The 19,387-nt window shown below is 42.3% G+C and overlaps 1 protein-coding gene across 4 annotated transcripts in view; it reads right to left on the minus strand.

Annotated features, from left to right (window-relative positions):
* Positions 1-19,387, minus strand: part of LOC102738150 (cyclic AMP-dependent transcription factor ATF-7) — an 89,956-nt gene that overhangs the window by 13,589 nt on the left and 56,980 nt on the right. For all 4 annotated transcript variants that reach the window (XM_081821756.1, XM_006728691.3, XM_031019826.2 and 1 more), the window contains 6 exons: positions 13,165-13,261; positions 8,071-8,189; positions 5,101-5,238; positions 2,044-2,201; positions 900-999; positions 257-370 (listed from right to left, as the gene is read on the minus strand). In XM_081821756.1, coding sequence (XP_081677882.1) covers positions 257-370; positions 900-999; positions 2,044-2,201; positions 5,101-5,238; positions 8,071-8,189; positions 13,165-13,213 — 678 coding nt within the window. In that variant the 5' untranslated portion in view covers positions 13,214-13,261. The remainder of the gene's footprint in view (positions 1-256; positions 371-899; positions 1,000-2,043; positions 2,202-5,100; positions 5,239-8,070; positions 8,190-13,164; positions 13,262-19,387) is intronic.

The raw sequence follows: 19,387 nt of genomic DNA on the forward strand, positions 1-19,387 counted from the left end.
TGAAACAGCAAGCATTCCACTCCAAACAATCTGTGCTGCCTCTTTTCACTGCCATGGTCTATGTACCAGGCTCTAAAGGCAGGAGAGAGGAGAGAGGAGTCATGAATCAGGGTCTCTTCTTTTCCAGACCCCACCGCAGGGTATCTTCAGCTTTGCAAGCCCCAGAAGGTTTCTTTGCCTGGCTCACTTGAAAAACCTAGGCTGGTAACACTTCTTTCGAAAGGGCCAACACTGCCCCAAGCTGGGATGTACTCACCATCTTGGCTTCTGATGGCATAGGGTGGCCAGAGGGAGAAATGGAACCACTGCTGTTAACTGGTGGGCCAGGGATACCAGGAATGTTGGGCACCACAGACACAGGTCTGGCCAGCTGGATCAAGAGGAGGAGGAAAAACCAGAAGGGAACATAATACTAGTGGTGGGGCAACAGCTCCAAAATGAAGTGCTTTGGAGACTGGCGTGTCAGGGCCTGTTCTGTGCAGCCTGTCCAGAGGGCACAGAGGGACAGCCTGGGAAACACCTTTCCCCACGGAGCACCACAGGGTAGGGAATCGAATCCTTCAGGGCTGTGACAATTTCCATGGGAACGGCTGGGGCTGAATCTTGAGGAAAGTGGTGGGCAATGTGGGAGGCGCTAAGCGCCAAGTGGTATCAACCACTCAGCAGGCTGGCAAGATCAATTCCTAGACCAGGAGCCAATTGTCCGGATGAGTCTTTGTCTAGTGCTCCGCAGTGCTGGATTGGCAGAGGTTAACAGAGAGTTTAGGCAGGCTGCCACGCTCAGCTAATACAGACCAGAGCCCCCGTTTCCCTGGGGCGCATGTGTGTTTATGAGCATTCAGGTGGAAGGGAGGGATTAGTGTGTCGGCAGGGCTGGCTGCGCCAACGACAGAGCTCACCGATATAACAGAAGGCATCTGTACCGCAGGCCCCGGCAGCACAGGCATGGTCTGTCCGTTCGCAAGATGCATGACGAGAGGGAGGGAGCCAGTGGGAGACCTGAGGAGACACGAAGTGAAATGCTCATCATACAGACCCTTTGTCTATGGATCTTCCCCCTATAACTACAGCAGACTGCCCAGGCTTCTCTAGTTAGGGAAGCTACAGGGCAACACTATAAAATCTTGACACCCTCATGAACGTGGAAGAACCAGGGAATGCCTCCTACCTTACCTTACAGATGGACAGATGGCCAGAAATGGGAAGATCTTTACACCTTGCAAATTAAGCAAACACCACTGAATTCAAACGGGTGGGAAGCTAATCCTATTAAGATTTCAGAACAACGAAACAAACATCCCTACCACTGGCATGTATAAATTCTGTCTTGCCTTAGCTGGGACTTGGGCCAAAGTTGTCATTTTGCAAAGCTGAATTATGTCATATGATAGCCAAATATGAGTAAGTTTCTCCTGTTCCTTTGCATGTACTGCTCTACCTTGTCCCCAAAAGATGTCACTTCGTATTTTTCCTTGTGGGTCCAGAGAACAATAAGCTTTAAGAGGCTGAATCCTGACAACAACCTCTAAACCCATGGGTACCTGGGGACAGGAGCTCAAGTCACCTCATTAGGAAGTCTGTATGGACCACGCCAGGACTGAAGACAGACAAACAAAATTAGGGGTAGCAAAGACCAAGAACCCCAGACTGAGGGGGAACACCAGACTCAAAAAGATGACAATGGGTTTCAGCCCATCATTCAGTAATGCCCTCCAAACCTTGTACAGATCGAGGCCAAGAAGTAAATATACTTCCCTGTGTGGCTTCCACCATTATGATGAACTTCCTAAAGTTTTAAAGATTCTTCTTTTAGATCAAAGAAGTATTAAACCTCCAAATTCAGGAAGTATTATCCCCAAATAAATACTTGCTTGTTTACTAATAAGGTAAAGGAGATGTCTGCTTATGGGGGGATATTTTATTTTGAGAGACAATCTCACTGACTCGTTTTCTTTGAGTATTCAAAAACAGTCCCTGTTTTTTTTTTTTTTTAACCAAGTACAAAAAGGTTCAGGCTCCACTGTTTCTCCCTGCTTTACTTACCCCAGCTGCCTGTTAGATGGTGGAGCCTGTGTGATGACAGAAGTTGGGGAGGGAAGGGTCGGGTGAAGTGGATCATAGCCCAAGTGGAGAGGTAGGGAGCCAGGGCGCACGATGGTAGGTGTGGGGGTAGAGATCACGACAGGCTTTAGGGCCACCTCCTGAGGAGAAGAGACCAACAGAACACAAAATGCTATAAGGGGCTGCTTATAGGAAAATATGTAGCTGGTTAAATGTAGTACACATTTACTGGAAAGAGCACTACAGTGACTCATGTAATCATGCCCTAACTCTATCATGATCATGGACCCATACTTCACTCGCCCATTCAATAGGAATGCTGAGTTAAAGCTTTTTGGCTATCTCCCTTTAGGGATGATTGCTATATGAATGAGATGAGAGTTGGAAAATCACTTGAAATCTTTATAGAAGCACTGTAGTGCCATATAACTTCCAAGGACTGTCATAATTTTTCACTCTTTATTCCAAATCTGATGGCTGAGTGTTCTCTGATCTCTAATGAAAAAAAGGCAGGGTGTAAGACTGGTGAGAAGGCAACCTAGTATCTCCTACAGACATATACCCCCACTCCCACCTTTTTATTTTAGTAAGCTCTATGCCCAATGTGCGGCTTGAACTCACGACCCTGGGATCAAGAGTTGCACGCTTTACTGACTGAGCCAGCCAGGCACCTCCAGATGGATCCCTTTAAAAAAGGCTATGGAAGAAAAGGCTATGCAAGTTTAAGGGTCATGTTGTAATAAAACAAACTGCTTCTCACTGTTAACTTGTTTGGGACCTCAGTTGCTAGTGGCCACACTGGCCCTCACACATCTCCCGACAACTGTTAGGACCTGGTTGCTAATGAAAAGGGGAGGGAGGAGGGACAATTGTAATGTTTATGTAAGAGGTAGTTTGGAGAAGTTATCAAACCAAATTTGGAGGGAGGTAAAATGAGGTACAGATGCTCTACCCACAGGGAACATTAAAATTAATAACCCCTGGTAGAGCAGTAGAGATTGGAAAGAGGCATGAGGGGGCTTCTGAGGTTCTGATAATATCTGGGTGCTGGTTACACAGGCTGTAAACTTCATGAAAATTCAGTGAGCTATATACTCACAATTCATGCACTTTTCTGTATGTATGCTATATTTCAATAAATTTATGAAAAATACTACCTCATAAAAAGTTTCCTTTAAAAAAATAATACTCAGGGGCGCCTGGGTGGCTCAGTCGTTAAGCGTCTGCCTTCGGCTCAGGTCATGATCCCAGGGTCCTGGGATTGAGCCCCGCATCGGGCTCCCTGCTCCGTGGGAAGCCTGCTTGTCCCTCTCCCACTCCCCCTTCTTGTGTCCCCTCTCTCGCTGTCTCTCTCTGTCAAATAAATTAATAAAATCTTTAAAAATAAATAATAAAATAAAATAATACTCAGAATTCTAGCAGATTTTCTCTTTGAGTCACTACAAGCCTTCCTTCTAAAAGATTTTTTTCCGGGGCGCCTGGGTGGCTCAGTCATTAGGCATCTGCCTTCAGCTCAGGTCATGATCCCAGTGTCCTGGGATCAAGCCCCACATTGGGCTCCCTGCTGCACAGGAAGCCTGCTTCTTCCTCTCCTACTCCCCCTGCTTGTGTTCCCCCTCACTGTGTCTCTCTCTGTCAAATAAATAAATAAAATCCTGGAGAAAAAAAAAAAGATTTTTTTCCAAAATCATTTAATGTCCAATTTATGAATTACATAATTTTTCTTTCCCACTTAATAACTGAAGTACAGGAGCACCTGCGTGGTGCAGTTGGTTGGGAGGCCAACTCTTGGTTTCAGCTCAGGTCATGATCTCAGGGTCGTGAGACTGAGCCCCATGTTGGGCTCCACGGCGTGGAGCCTGCTTGGGATTCTCTCTCTCCCTCTGCCCCTCCCCACTCCTCTCTCTCCTTGTCTTAAAAAAAAAGACCAACCCCCCCCCCACCAAAAAAACCCCAAATAACTGAAGTCAACATACATAAAGTACATTAATCTAAAGGATATAAATAAATGACTATATATGTAACATCAAGACAGAGCCCATTTCCAGCACCCCAGAAGGTGTCCCTTCCCAATCCATACCTTCCCTCATGAAAGTTAAACATTTACTTGGAGTTCTATCATCAAATAGTTTTGCCTCTTCTTGAACCTAATGTAAATGGAGTCATGTGTGTACTTTTGTGTCTGAATTTTGTTGTTGTTCAATATAACTTTTGTGGGATTCACCACATTGCTGTGCATGTCATTAGTTCATTCTTTTTTAATGCCATGTGGTATTCCATTTTATTTCATTTATTTATTTTTAGAGAGAGGGGGGTGGGGGAAGCAAAGGGCAAAGGGAGATGGAGAGAGAGAATCTTAAGCAGGCTCAATGACCAGCATGAAGCCCGACATGGGGCTTGAACTCATGACCCTGAGATCATGACAAGCCGAAACCAAGAGTCAGGTGCTTAACTGAGCCACCCAGGTACCCTTACTATTCCATTTTAGATATATACCACAATTTATTTATTTATTCATTCTCTTATTGATGGACATTTGGACTACTTCAGTTCTTTGACCATTATGAAAACAACTGTTATGAGCATTCTTATATACTTTTATATAGTCGACATATACACTAATTTCACTTCCATATAGACTCAGAAGTGGAACTGCTGGGTCAGAGAATAGGTGTAATTTATACAAATCTTCTAAACAATGAACATTATTTAAGTATAATCAATCCTGTATCACACATTATTTATACAACTAATGAATCAAAACTTAATCTACCTACCAACTAACATTTGGGATAATTTTTTCTTTTTAAGATTTTATTTATTTTAGAGAGAGAGCGAGCGTGCACTCAAGTGGGCAGGGGGAGGAACAGAGGGGGAAGGAGAGAGAATCTGAAGCAGACTCTCCCCTGAGTGCAGAGCTGGACACGGGAGTTGATCCCACACCCTGAGATCATGACCTAAGCCGAAACCAAGAGTTGGGACGCTCAACCAACTGAGCCACCCAGGCACCCCTGGGATAATTCTTGGTAGAGAATTTACCTTTTCCTTGAGTGGCGGGGAGCAGGGACTAGAAGCAGGGCTATCAGGTGGGGAGGAGTCTACCTCCACTGGCTCTTCTTCTTTGATTTTGATGTCTGGTGTGGAAGGCAAAGACATGTCAAGGGGCCCAGCAGCAGCCTGTTGAAAGAGTGAATAAGCAAAGTTCAACCCATGATTCCCTATAGGCTGAATCAAAATCTTTCCAGGTTCTTTTCTTTTTTTTTTTTAAGTAGGCTCCACACCTAATGTAGGGCTTGAACTCACAACCCTGAGATCAAGAGTCGCATGTTCTACTGACTGAGCCAGCCAAGAGCCCCAAGAAAATATACTTCTAAGTTCAGCCCTTGGTCAAAGAACTGAACTGTAAGTCAAAGAAATATGAAACCTAGGTTTTATGTACAACTCTGGCCAGATCATTTTAACTTCTCAGAACTTCTGTTTTTCTAACTGTAAAATAGAATTAATTCCTGCTTCACCACGGGTGAACACTTATAAAGATTCTGAAAGGAAAAAAAAATACTTATAAATGTTTATAAAGACCCTGAAAGGAAAAAAAAAAAGATGTCATTTAAATCCATGCAAATATCATAATTATATAACTTTTCATGAAAGTAAAATGATTCCTGAATCCAGTGCTTGCCTATTTCCAACCAGCTCTGCTGGCCACTGGAGAACTGTGAGCACTTTTTCTGCCAACCAGAAGGACTAGATTACCCAAGTATCAAAAGCAAACAAAGGCAAATTAGCTATTGAAGTACTACAAACAAGATAGGAAAGATCTTTTCCAGGGAACTTCCCATGCTCGATGGTGATTTCATCCCAACATCTGATGTTAGAGGCCAGAAGTCAGGAAGCTAGGGTTTGGGGGTAATAAGGAAAGGAAAGGCTGGCTATTTGATCAGTTAAAGAAATTAGAACTTGATCCTAGAAGTAGGACTGGAGAAAACCAGAAAGGAAAGAGAGTACTTTTCTGGCAGTGGTGATCACTTCACAGAACCATGGAGCTGTAAATGGCTTTGCAGGGATCCATATACCATCTGAGAGGGCAGCCCAGACACTGCACCACGCCAGGAGGGCTGCCACTGCAGTCCGGTTTCATGACAAAATAGATCCTTTGTTCTATTCTTCCCATATCTTAAGCTTTTTGGTCAAAGAGGAGCTTGTTTCTAACTCTTCCCTTGCTACCTTAATCCTAGAAATCTTGGTAGTTGAGCACACTGAAGATAATCTGGCATCTACCACATTAGAGAAAGTGGTAATGGTTCTTTCTCTCCAATCTGATGGGGGTGAGCAATAGCAAAGATGCTTTCATTTCTGCCCTCATTTTTTTCTACATTGTGAAGATGTTGGGCCCAATTCAGCTAATTCTGGGATCCCTGAAGTCAGAGGGTGGTGGGAAGGAGAGGCCTCTAAGTAAATAGAACCAAGGGTTTAAAATCCCTTTGAGGCATCTCCTAGAAAAGCTGTGGTTCAGTGAAATTTTAGACTCAGTCAACATTCCTGGATACAATCTTCTACTGAGTCTGTTCTTCTCATCAAGGGGAGGTAAAGACCACCCCTGTATAGACAGGAAGAAATACTGAGATGCCCAACGGATAAAAGCCTGACCAACTATGAATGGCTTCCCAGAAGTGTCAACTGAGTTAAAATGGCAGTACAAAAGACTTCACACTTTTAAAGGGAGGTTAATTTTCTTGAATTTGCCTATAATGAGTTTGATTTTAAATCGCTCACATCCTGGTGGAAACAATTTGACTGATTTGTCTTGGGAGAAGGAGAAATGATGGTGGTGGGGGGGATGAGGTAGGGAAGCTGTAAAATAAAAGTAAACCACGTAGGTTGAAGCCACAGAGAGATGAGAGACTGGAGTCTCTAAAGAAAAACAACGAGAAGACTGTGGCTAGTCCAGCCATTTGAAAGTAGAACTACAAATATATGCCATTGGATTTCCCTGCTTTCTTTCGGTTTGAGGGAGACAGCAGGAAAAGAAGCTCAGAGGAAGCTACGGAAGTTGGAAAAAACTCCAGTGATAAGGACACCTTATCTTGCATTCTTACAATTACATTTTAAGCTGGATGAAAAAAAATCATGCACAACTCTCTTGATTTATCTGCTCTCTTCTTCTTAGAGGGAAAGAACTCAGAATAAGGGATTCCAACATTCTAATCCTCTCTACAGTATCCACACTAAGTGGCCTACATCTAATTGCACACACTTTGCGATAGCGTCCACCTGCTGGTCCTATTTCTACCTCTAGGCCACACAGAGTAAGTTTAACCACTCTTTTACATGAAAGCTCTTCACATATTTGAAGACTACAATTTTTTTCACCTTAAAACCTCTTTTCCAAGCAAAACTTCCTCAGTTTCTTTTTATGTTCCCAAAGTGACATAATTTTTAGTTCTTTCACCATCCTGGTTGATCTCCTTTGGAAGGCATTAAAAACACCCTTCTTGAAGTTTAATGTCTTGAATATTACGAGAAAGCTACCTGAAGGTAAGAGCTGCATATATTGAAACAAAGAAGTGTCAAGATTCAATAAATGTTTGTTGATTGGCTGACTGAATGGTAACAGTCCAGGTGAGAAGTCTGATTAGCTCAGAAAAGAGTGAGAGATCTAACCCCCAAAAATGTTATCTCACAGAATCTGAGTAATTTATAATCTTTTAACATCCTTAACATATTCAGAAGAGAAATAATTAAAAAAAAAAAAAAAGGATTACTGAACTAATGCTCCACTGAAAGGGCAAAGAGCCTAATTTTTGGTAAAGACAGACTTGTGCTGATCCATCACATCTGGAACCCCTGAAGACGTGGAAGGCTGACTTGGATTAGTGGGTATTATCTGGTTCTAAAGAACGAAGCCCATAATTTTGTGCTTTAACCGACTAAGCAAATTATCCCAGGGCACATTGAAAATAGCCTCCATCTGAACACTGCCAGTTTGTCAGCAAAAGTCCCGCCTCTTGCCTTTTTTTCCTCCTCATCTGCAGCTTTCTTGAATTCATGTTCAAAGGAGCTAGCTAATTCATTGAAGAGCCCCACCTCCTCACAATTCTTCAGGAATCTAGTCGGAGTAGGAGTCTGATCTGCAGACATGGGAAAAAAAAAAAAAGGAAACTTTATTTTAGTTTTGATCTGAAATTGAAACTTGACAGTATATAGAGAACACATTTTTATTGTTCTGTTTGGAAAGAGTCTCTGTGTTAGGGCAAGTTTGCTTTTACGGAGCGAGAGCAGGTGAAGGCCAGTGCTAGGCCACCAGAGGGTGTCTGTGCTGTGCGGCCTCGAGGCCGGCAGGCGGAAGACAGGATGATGTTTTGTTGTGTGACTATCCCTGTAACCCCCTTTCTCCCAGAGGCTGGTTTCACCTCCCTCACCCCCAAACGAAACAAAACCACCCACCCAGGTGGAGTCTGTGAAACCTCCAGATCTGAAAATCAAGAACAGTTAAGCGACATTTTCTCTTTAAACTTACTCCCTGCTAGGTCTGAAGTGAGCAGGTATAAGCAGATGGACGTTAAAATCTGATGAGGAGAAGAAACTGAGGATCAGATGGTTGACTTTGCTTGCTAAAGCTACCAAATAAGAAATGGTGCCTTGTCTTTCAGTGGTCACTGAGGTAAGGGTCTGTTACCTTCTGAAGGCATTCCAGGCAATCTAGGGGCTGGGGAACAAGACAGCAAGATCATGAGCTAGAAAAGGAAACTGCAAACAATAGAGCTCATTTTACAGAGACCTGGGCCCAGAGCAAATTCCGGAAACCAGGATATTTGGATTTAGATTTGCCAGCCAAAATATCCTCTCAGGGGCTGCACAAATCTTTCCTCAACAGTGCCTCTGCCCTTGGGAAGAGGAAGGCAATCAGTAACCCATGGGAACTTTCTAAGCAACTTGAATTTTAGATTTGAGCTCCTCTCTCCCCATTCTGATTTTCTAGTTTTTCTCTCTTAGGTCAGTTAAATTCTGTTCCCGGATCTAAACTTCTATTATGATGGTTTTCTTTGACATGCTAGTCACCTCAGGGACTCATTCATACCCCAAACCACTAAATTGAATGACAGAAATAGAACAATGTTTAAATGATGTTTTAAGGAGTGAGACCTGGGATTAAAATTGTTCCCTTTAGCATGATCGATTGGAAATAGTCCACTGGGATTTTCCAAGGAACAGCATAATTTTTTTTTTTTTTAATTTAAACAAAACCTCTTCTGAATCAGAGTGTTTGGAAAAGTTACCACTACCTCCCAAAATAGTTTTAAAAGGTCCTCTGGAAGCTTTGGTTGGCCAATGATGAAGCCACTTTTCCTCCATCCCCGGGTGAGTGGAGGTAATATCATCCTTTATGCTCAAGAGTTCTTTAGTAAGGGCACACACAGATCACAACTCAAGTGAAACAGGACGGGGCAGCTAAGGGCATGGTGATGGCAGAAGAGGGCCTTTGGCTTCTCTGACCTGAGACCCATACAAACTGCTCCCAAACAACCAGCCAGAAAATATACAGGAAAACCTTTAGTGTGCTCTGATGATTCTAAAGAAATCAACAAGTGTTCACTGAATACTTTCTACATGTTTTGATGCTATATGCATATATACTTGTGGGTAAATTTGGGGGAGGACAGGGATAAGAGTATAGGAGTTTTGCCCAAATATATAAGACATGGCTCTTGCCCTATGGAACAATGAAAATGTTTTCTAGTTGAGGAAATAAACCAGTATACATAGACAGCATCATAGTATACAAAAAAATAGGTGCCATGTGTAGTAGAGAATAAATTTGTTAGAGTAATTAAATAAAGACAAATTAATGACAGAAGAGTTAGGAAGTTTCAAGAAGTGGGACTTGAGCTGGGCCTTCAAGAATGGTTTTCACCAGGAGAAAGATGAGAAGATTTGGAGGGTAAGAGGAGTAAGGCAGGTAAAGGCAGAGAGAGAGGCAGGGTATGGGGACCACATATAGGTGAGGAGGAAAAGGTAAGCCTAGCGTAAAGATAATCAAGTCAGGGGGAGCCTGGCTGGCTCAGTCGGTAAAGCCTGTGACTCTTGATCTTAAGGTCATGAGTCCAAGCCCCACGTTGGGTGTGGAGCCTACTTAAAAAAAAAAAAAAAGATAATCAAGTCAGGTATATAAGTTGTATACAAAGTTGGGTAGGTAGATTATAGAATTATAGATTATAGAAAGCCTGAGAGTCCAAGAATAAATAGCCTTGAAAGTAAAAGAAAATAGGAAGATTAGGACAGATTTTTAAAATTTAAATTCAATTAATTAACATATATCATTAATTTCAGAGCTAGAATTCAGTGATTCATCAGTTGCATGTAACACCCAAAGCTCATTACATCACATGCCCTCCTTAATGCCCATCACCCACCCCCCCTTCCCTCCAGCAACCCTCAGTTTGTTTCCTGTGATTAAGAAGAGTCTCTTATGGTTTGAGCTTTTTTTTTTTTTAAATCTAAGAGCATTTTATTTAGAGGGAGATGGTTTTTAGTTTTTTTTTTTAAGATTTTATTTATTTATTTGAGAGAGAGAGAATGAGAGACAGAGAGCATGAGAGGGAGGAGGGTCAGAGGGAGAAGCAGACTCCCTGCCAAGCAGGGAGCCCGATGCGGGACTCGATCCTGGGACTCCAGGATCATGACCTGAGCCGAAGGCAGTCGCTTAACCAACTGAGCCACCCAGGCGCCCAGTTTTTTTTTTTTTTTTTAAGTAAACTTTATCCCCAAGGTGGGGTCTGAACTCATGGCCCTGAGATCAAGAGTCTCATGGTCTATCAACTGAGCCAGAAAGCCAGGTACCCCAGATTAGGACAGATTTTGAGCAAAGCAGAAGAGTTTAGGGAAGACTGGCTTTCCTTTCTTTTTTTAAAAGATTTTATTTATTTGAGTGAGAGAGAGAGAGAGAGAGAGTGAGAGAGAGCACAATGGGAGGGGGGGTGGAGAGGGAGAAGCGGGCTCAGGGAGCCCAATGCAGGCCTCAATCCCAGGACCCTGGGATCAGGACCTGAGCCAAAGGCAGACACTTAACCGACTGAGCCACCCAGGCGCCCCAAGACTGGCTTTTCAAGAGAATGCAAGATTAGAATAACAAACCAGTCAAGGAGGCCAGCTAGGAGACTTTGGAGAAACCCAAGCGTAATGAAGGTGGTGGAAGGAACAGAACAGAGAGAATGTGAAGAAAGAATAAAATAACTCAAGATTTTTTTTTTTTTAGGGGCGCCTGGGTGGCTCAGTTGGTTAAGCGTCTGTCTTCGACTCAGGTCATGATCTCAGGGTCCTGGGATCGAGCCCCGCATCGGGCTCCCTGCTCAGTGGGGAGCCTGCTTCTCCCTCTCCCACTCCCCCTGCTTGTGTTCCCTCTCTCACTGTGTCTCTCTCTGTCAAATAAATAAATAAAATCTTTAAAAAAAAAAAAGATTTTTTTTTTAAACAACTCAAGATTTTGAGAATACTGATACCACTGAATAACAAGGAGAAGGAGAAGGTTTCGGGGACAAGGAGAGAAGTTCAGAAATGGGGCATGAGGGGCAGGAAGATCTGAATGACAGAAAGACAGCCAAGTAAGTGTTCAATAAGGGATTGGAATACATGTCGGACACAAAGTCTCAATTTAGAGAAATGAGAATTACCAGCCTCGACAGGATAAGTGGAGTCATGTGCAATGGGATGAGCACTCCAGAACAGAATGCAAAGAATAACAGGAAAATACTTTCTCTCCTTGGGACTATCCTGTATTGATTTCTCTCATCACTCTTGGAGACTTGGCATAGACCTTTCCACCTTGGAAATAACCTTTCCAACTTGATAACCTTGCCTCAAATGTATCTCTTTCATAAACTCTCTGATTAATTCAACTTAATATTCATTCTCTTAGTATTTATATTGTTTGAATTATTCACTTGTACTAAAAATTTTTTCACGTATATATGCCTTGACTTAATAAATTTAAGTATGTACTACCACCATATATTTTTATACCATATCCATTCTTCCCTAAGGATTTCCTACAGGTTTTCTTAAGGATCATCGATGACAATGTCCCCACTCATGTCCTTTTCCAGGAATTATAATCTACAAGCTCCCAGCAAAGTGGCTGGTGCACACAGTAGCTATTCAATAAGTATTTGCTGAATTAATAAGGATTAGGAGATCTGTAAAGGCAAGTTCCTTTCTTCACACAGAAAAGTATGGAGAAGGAGGTTCTCTCTTTCCTTCACTATATCTTGGGTTGCATTTTGGCTAGTAATACTTAGAAAAATTGTGTCTTATCTGAGTTATTAACTGGTGTAATAACTATCAACTAAATACCCTATTGGCTAAATACTGCAGTAAGCCTGCTTAACTCAGGCTAAATCAGAACCCCTCATAGTATCAAAAGAAAAGACCCATTTTGTTTTGTATGTCTGTCTAGTTAAAAATGGCACGACAGAAGTGCTGCATGATTTGAGAGCAGTTTCTGAGAATGCTCTCTCGAGAATGGCATATGTAAGCACGACAGTATCTAAACAACCAGCAAGAGGTTCCAGGTCACCCAAATTGGCTTAGAAAGTCCCACTGACTAAATGTCTTGTTTGAGCTTTGGAAATGTGCCCTCAATGCTGTCTGGGTTCACAAGGCAAGACGAATTTACAAACTGACAATCTGCCTGCTTGGGGGAAACTGACACCCAGTGGAAGAGAAGCAGCCAGGCTAGGTCGGCTTTCTTGCTTTCTTTTGTTCACCCCTTCACTGTGGGTAGAGAGAAATGTCAAAGGCGTCTTTTGTCTGTAAATCTTCCAAAGTCTTAATAAAAAGAAGGCAAGGAGGGAATAGACTGAAAAAGCCAAGACAAAACCTCAACACACCCACCTCAAAAACTGTAGAACACAATCTTGTATTAAAACAGAATGGAGGGCACAACTGAAACTTGGGGGCTTGTAGTGTTCCTTTTTCCTGATTAAATGCAGATCACATAAGGGCTCTTAATGGGAAAAGGGGAGTAGAGCTCCCAGTACATCTGGTCCCTGGTATTAATCTTAACTGTCTGGTGATATCAAGGCATGTGGCTTTTGGGGCAGCAAATACCTGCAATGATGACTGAGTCAGTTCGGGCTGGGCCAAATTTCAATGTCATCTCATGCTTGTGTTTATGAACTGCCAGGTGGTCCTCGTTTGTAAATCGCTGAAACGAAACAGAAACAGAGATGTGAAAAAAAAAAAATAAGCGATTCAGTGCCCTTTTATAATGTCCTACCAAACATCCTGCAATAAGGATGGTCCCTGGACAGAGGGGCTGGAGAGGGAATGGAAAGGAGAAAAAACTGAAAGTGATGGAAAAGGAGAGGAGATGGATTAAAGGAGAAAATGGGGAAGGAGAAAAAGAGGCACTAGAAAGCTGTGAGGAGAGGAAAAGAGGAGGGCCGCAGCACCAACTGCTCTGTGATATCAGGTCCAAACGAGAGAAGTGGACAGATTGCTGGTGAAGTGGGGTCCAGGCAGGAGGCTCCAAATGAAAAAAATGTTTAGGCAAGGCTCGTAGCGAACAAGGGGAAAATAATTTTTAATAATAATAATAAAGAGAGAAGAAGGGAAAGGCTGGACACTCGGTCATCACAAAAATAGGAAATTCAGAATGAAGCTCTCCATGGTAGGGCTGAATTGGACTATTTATGAGGGGGCTAACAGGGAGATAAATTATGCAGGATTAGGAGAACCATTTAACTTCCTGGCCCCCACAGTGCTGCAGCAGGAGCCTGCCCAGCTATTTGGCTCAGGGTTTTAATGAGCCAGGATGGAGCTGTAGAGGACAGAGGCCCAATGGCCAGCAGTAATGGCACACACCAGCCCCATCGGCCAAATGCTGTCTTCCCTCATCGGGCAGCCCGCCTGGGCTCCGTCAGCCATAAAGGGGCCAGTGAAATGCTGCTGGCTATATAATGACAGAACAAAAATGCAAGCAATTTTTTTTTTGTTCGGGTAGGGAGAAGCCTGTAGGCAGGATGAGGGAAGGGAAAAGGAGATGGTATAGAGGTTTTATTTGTTAGGGGTTTGGGTGAAAGGACAATGAAAAGGTGAGGCTAGGTCGGTCTCAGTTTATGACATCTAAGACAGGGATACTGGACAGTAGTTTATGCTCCCACCCCTTCTTTAGGGCGGGGGAGGTGAAGAGAACAGATGAACAGCAGTAATTCAAAAGAATGATACCCTCAAAATTCCCTTTGAGGCTGGCTGGCCTGGTTCCTTCATTAAAACATGCCTGCAACACAGGAACAGCTTGGATGCCGCAGCTTCCCACAGCTCCCTCACCAGCCAGCCTCTGAAACATGCTTCTGTTTGTCTTTTTGTTTCTAAAAATAATGACTGGTTAGTCCCCTCTTTTTACTTTCCTCATTAGATACACACACTAAATACCTTTAGCTCTTTTTTCCACAGTGCTTCCTGACTGCAAACCAAATAGACAGGAGCTAGCCCCACCCATCCCAGCTCCTATCCAGTCAAGAAAGTGACACTGAACTTCAGTTTAAGTTCCTTTATTTTACCTGGAAGTAGATACTTTCCCCAAATTTGCTGTGAGCCCTATCACCACTAAAGCTAGCTTAAGGTGTAAAATCCTTCCAGGCTAGGCCTACAGGCCTGAAGGGAAAACTGAATTTTCAATTAAAAGTATGAAGAATCAAAAAGTAAAACTGTCAAAAGACTGCATGAGTGGTTTCTGATGGATCCAGGATAAAACTGATAAAGTATGGGGGAATTTAGCCAAAAACTTTAGTTTTCTCTATTGCTGGTTAACCCTAGGCATCAATTGTTTCCTTCACAGATTTCTCCCTAAGGAAAAAAGGGTGGGGCTGGGGGGTGAAGAAAGGAAGAGAATAGTCTGTTAACCAGGGGTATGATATCTGTAGGTTAAATAAGTCACTCTTGAGGTTCTGGGATTGCCAGGTATTTGGTAAAAGGAAGTGAGCAGAATCTAGTCTACAACAAAGAAAAACCATCATTTTAGGGGAAGAGGAAGAGTAGTGGATTAGACAGAGGTATAAAATTTCAAAACATATTGGTAATGTTCTAACAATCTTTTTCAAAAAGATGCTTGTAAGTATATTTCAGGGAAATTTCATATAGGTAGCTTGAAAAATTTTGCACAATGTTCTAGAATCTAGAAGAATGACTTTCAAGCAAAAGTCCTTTTCTAATATCAAAAATCAAGTCTGCTCAAAACTGAGCTGAGAGAAAGACTTGAAACCTCCATCAGGTTTTACTCTAGTTAGGAGCACTTAATATTTTACTTCACATAGGGGCGCCTGGGCGGCACAGTCGGTTAAGTGGCGGACTCTTGGTTTCGGCTCAGGTCGTGCGCTCTCTGGGTCATGAGATTGAGCCTCATGCAGGGCTCCATGCTCATCATGGAGTCTGCTTGAGTTTCTCTCTCCCTCTCCTACTCGTGCTCTCTCTCAAATAAATAAACCTGGGGCGCCTGTGTGGCTCAGTTGGTTAAGCGACTGCCTTCGGCTCAGGTCATGGTCCTGGAGTCCCAGGATAGAGTCCCACATTGGGCTCCCTACTCAGTGGGGAGTCTGCTTCTCCCTCTGACCCTACCCCCTCTCGTGCACTCTGTCTCTCTCTCTCAAATAAATACAATCTAAAAATAAATAAATAAACCTTTAAAAAAATTTTTTTAAAAGGCAACTCCCCTTCTGTTATAATTTTGCTACATAGTCCCGACTTGTTTTATCTGTCCTCTAGTTCTGGTTCCTCTCTGCCGCACACCCCACCCAGCCTGCACTCCCTTCCCTGCTGCCCTGTTCTCCCCCTTGAGCTATTCATTTTTTCCCAATCAAAAGCTGGGCTCTGAAAAGAACTGAAGGTGGCCAAAGGGATTTCCCACCCATCAGCATCTCAGAGGGCCTGATAGCCGTGAACATGGAAAAGGAAAAAAAATTACATCTTTATTCTCACTAAATTCTGAAGTTTAACATTCCTAACTCGTAATAGAAATCACACATATCTTCTTATCACATATATCAAAATATCCTTTATACTCATCACTACTTTGAAACTATGGGAATCACAAGACCTACCACTAGAACTTGTTATCTAATGCATTAATTAAAAAGCACACATATGACATTATCAAATTTTTAAAAAAGATTTTATTTATTTATTTATTTATTTGATAGAGAGAGACACAGCGAGAGAAGGAACACAAGCGGGGGAGTGGGAGAGGGAGAAGCAGGCTTCCCGCTGAGCAGGGAGCTTGATGTAGGGCTCGATCCCAGCACCCTGGGATCATGACCTGAGCCAAAGGCAGACACTTAACGACTGAGCCACCCAGGTGCCCCTGACATTCTCAAATTTTTAAAAAAGATTTTATTTATTTATTAGAGAGCGTGCATGCGAGCACATGCACACATGAGCGAGGGGAAGGGCAGGGGAGGAGGGACAAGGAGACTCCCCACTGAGTGGGCAGCCAATGTGGGGCTCGATCCCAGGATCCTGAGATCATGACCTGAGCTGAAGTCAGGAGCCTCCCAGGCACCCCTACATTATCAAATATTTTAAAAACATTTTTGGTAACTGTATTTCAAAATAATTGGTTTCCTTTATAATCAATCCTATGTATTTTACTTTATTAATTTAAAAACAATATTCTGAAAAAAAAAATAAAAATAAAAACAATATCCTGAAAGGGGTTCACAGGCTTCATCAAACTACCAGTGGGGGTCATGACATCACAAAAGTTAAGAATCCCTGACTAAACTAGGTAGTGACCTTCTGAGGAGACAAATGGGCAGAATTTTAAGAAGCAGAGCACTGGCCTGGTCTTGGCTCCAGTCATCTCTAATAATTTCTTTTTTTTTTAAAGAGTTTATTTATTTATTTTGAGAGAAAGAGAGAGAGAGAGAGAGAGAGAGCGTGAGCAAGCAGGGGTAGGGGCAGAGGGAGAGAGAATCTCAAGCAGACTCCACACTGAGTGTAGAGCTCGACTTGGGGCTCTATCCCATGACTGTGAGATCATGACCTGAGTCAAAATCAAAAGTCAGAAGCTCAACCCACTGAGCCACCCATGTGCCCCTCTCCTTATAATTTCTAATACAATTTTTATATGGCTAGAGTAGGAAGGGGGAGAATAAAAGTATACTAAAGTTTTTATCAAACTGAATGTTGATCTGGCTATTATTTTCATTGTTCCTTATAGTCTTTCTCATTTATTAAAAGTTAACGCTCAGGGACGCCTGGGTGGCTCAGTCGGTTAAGCATCTGCCTTTGGCTCAGGTCATGATTCCAGGGTCCTGGGATCGAGTCCCACGTCAGGCTCCCTGCTCAGCGGGGAGTCTGCTTCTCCCTCTGCCTGCCACTCCCCTTGCTTGTGCGCTCCGACACATAAACAAAATCTTAAAAAAAAAAAAAAAAGTTAACTGATAAGGGGGAGCCTGACTGGCTCAGTTGGTGGAGCGTGCAACTGTTGATCTCTGGGTTATAGGTTCAAGCTCCATGTTGGGTGTAGAGATTACATTAAGGAAAAAAAATTAATAAAACCCTTAAAATTGCTTTAAAAATTAAAAAAAAGTTAACCCTTAAGAATTCTCTAGATCAGTCTTGAAATGTGTGCCCAGTAAACCATCCCTCTAAAAGCAATTTCTCAGTTAAAATATCTAACATCATTAAGTGATAAAAATTTTTACCTTATTAGATAGATTATTCTATAGAATTAAAATGGGTGGAGAGGCTTCCAAAAGGATTTCCTCTTTGAATTATTGCCCATTTAAAAATCTAACTCTCCTGGGGCGCCTGGGTGGCTCAGTCATTAAGCGTCTGCCTTGGGCTCAGGTCATGATCCCAGGGTCCTGGGATCAAGCCCCGCATTGGGCTCCCTGCTCAGCAGGAAGCCTGCTTCTCCCTCTCCCTCTCCCCCTGCTTGTGTTCCCTCTCTTGCTGTGTCTCTCTCTGTCAAATAAATAAATAAAATCTTTTAAAAAAACAAAAAATAAAAATCTAACTCTCCCATTTGTTAATACCCTTAATGGGTCTTCCTTTGTTCTTTGGTCTTACCTATGACTAAGGTTTTGGCAAAGAGCCACTCAGGAACACTAACTCTGGTTGTAGGGTAAATAATGATAATTTTCAAGGAATATGTAGATATTAGCCATCTCCAAGATAACAGAGGGCTGATTATCAGTCAAAATGGAGACTAAAGAATATAAGTCATACTGAATCAAGAAGACAATTTCTATGCCTTGGGAGAAGATCTGTATAGTGACTATGGTTTAGCATCTAATTTGCTCAAGTAAATGAATCAGGGCAGTTTCTTGGCATAAATGGGTGAGGTGAAGTATTATGTGGTAATGAGCACCCTATAGACCAAGATGATTCAGATGTGCCCTATCCAATATGGGAGCCACTAGCCACACATGGCTATTGAGCACTTTAAATGTGGCTAGTCTGAATTGAGATGTACTATAAGTCAAAACACACACTGGATTTCAAAGATGTAGTACAAAAAAAGAAAAAAAAAGAATGTAAAATATTTAATTAATTTCATGTTGATATAATATTTTAGATATACTGGGTTAAATAAACTATTATTAAAATTAATTTTACTTGTTTACTTTTACTTTTTAATGTGGCTACTAGAAAATTTTAAATTACATATGTGGTTTGCGTTACATTTCTTTTGGACAGCTCTGGTCTGGATAATATTCTCAAAGATCTGATGGGAATTTTAATCATGTGCCAATCTTGAATCTTGCTCCCCAAACCCATTTTCTCTAAGTACAGTTTATACTATATGGCAGTGGTTCTCAACCAGGGACAACTCTGACCTCCAGGGGACATTTTAGCAATGTCTGGAGACATTATTGCTTATCACAACCGGGGGATGCTACTAGCCTCTACAGGATAGATGCATGGGATGCTGATAAATATGCCGAAATGCACAGGACAGTGCCCTAAAACAAAGCATTATCTGACTCAAAATGTGAACTGTATCTTTGTTGAGAAATTCTGTTACACGGTAACAGGGAAAGAGAAAAAGAAACAAGGGGGGAAAAAAAGGCTGTTTTTTAGTTTCCCTTGCCAAACTGCCAACACATGTTTTTGGATCTAAAACTTGGAAGGAAAAAACACAGGCAGAAAACTCCCAACCTCATTTTATAAAATGGCTGATGTACTACAGATCTGCAAATACTTAAGATAGAGAAATTAGGAAGACAGAGACAGAAAGCACTGTAACTGGGAGAAGAACAAATTAAGTGGAATTCTCACACATTGCCCTGTTACAAAGAGATAATACAGAAGAAGCAAATCAAAACAA

This window comes from Leptonychotes weddellii, chromosome 5 (genome assembly GCF_054177405.1).
Source record: "Leptonychotes weddellii isolate Sample4059 chromosome 5, ASM5417740v2, whole genome shotgun sequence".
NCBI lineage: Eukaryota > Metazoa > Chordata > Mammalia > Carnivora > Phocidae > Leptonychotes > Leptonychotes weddellii.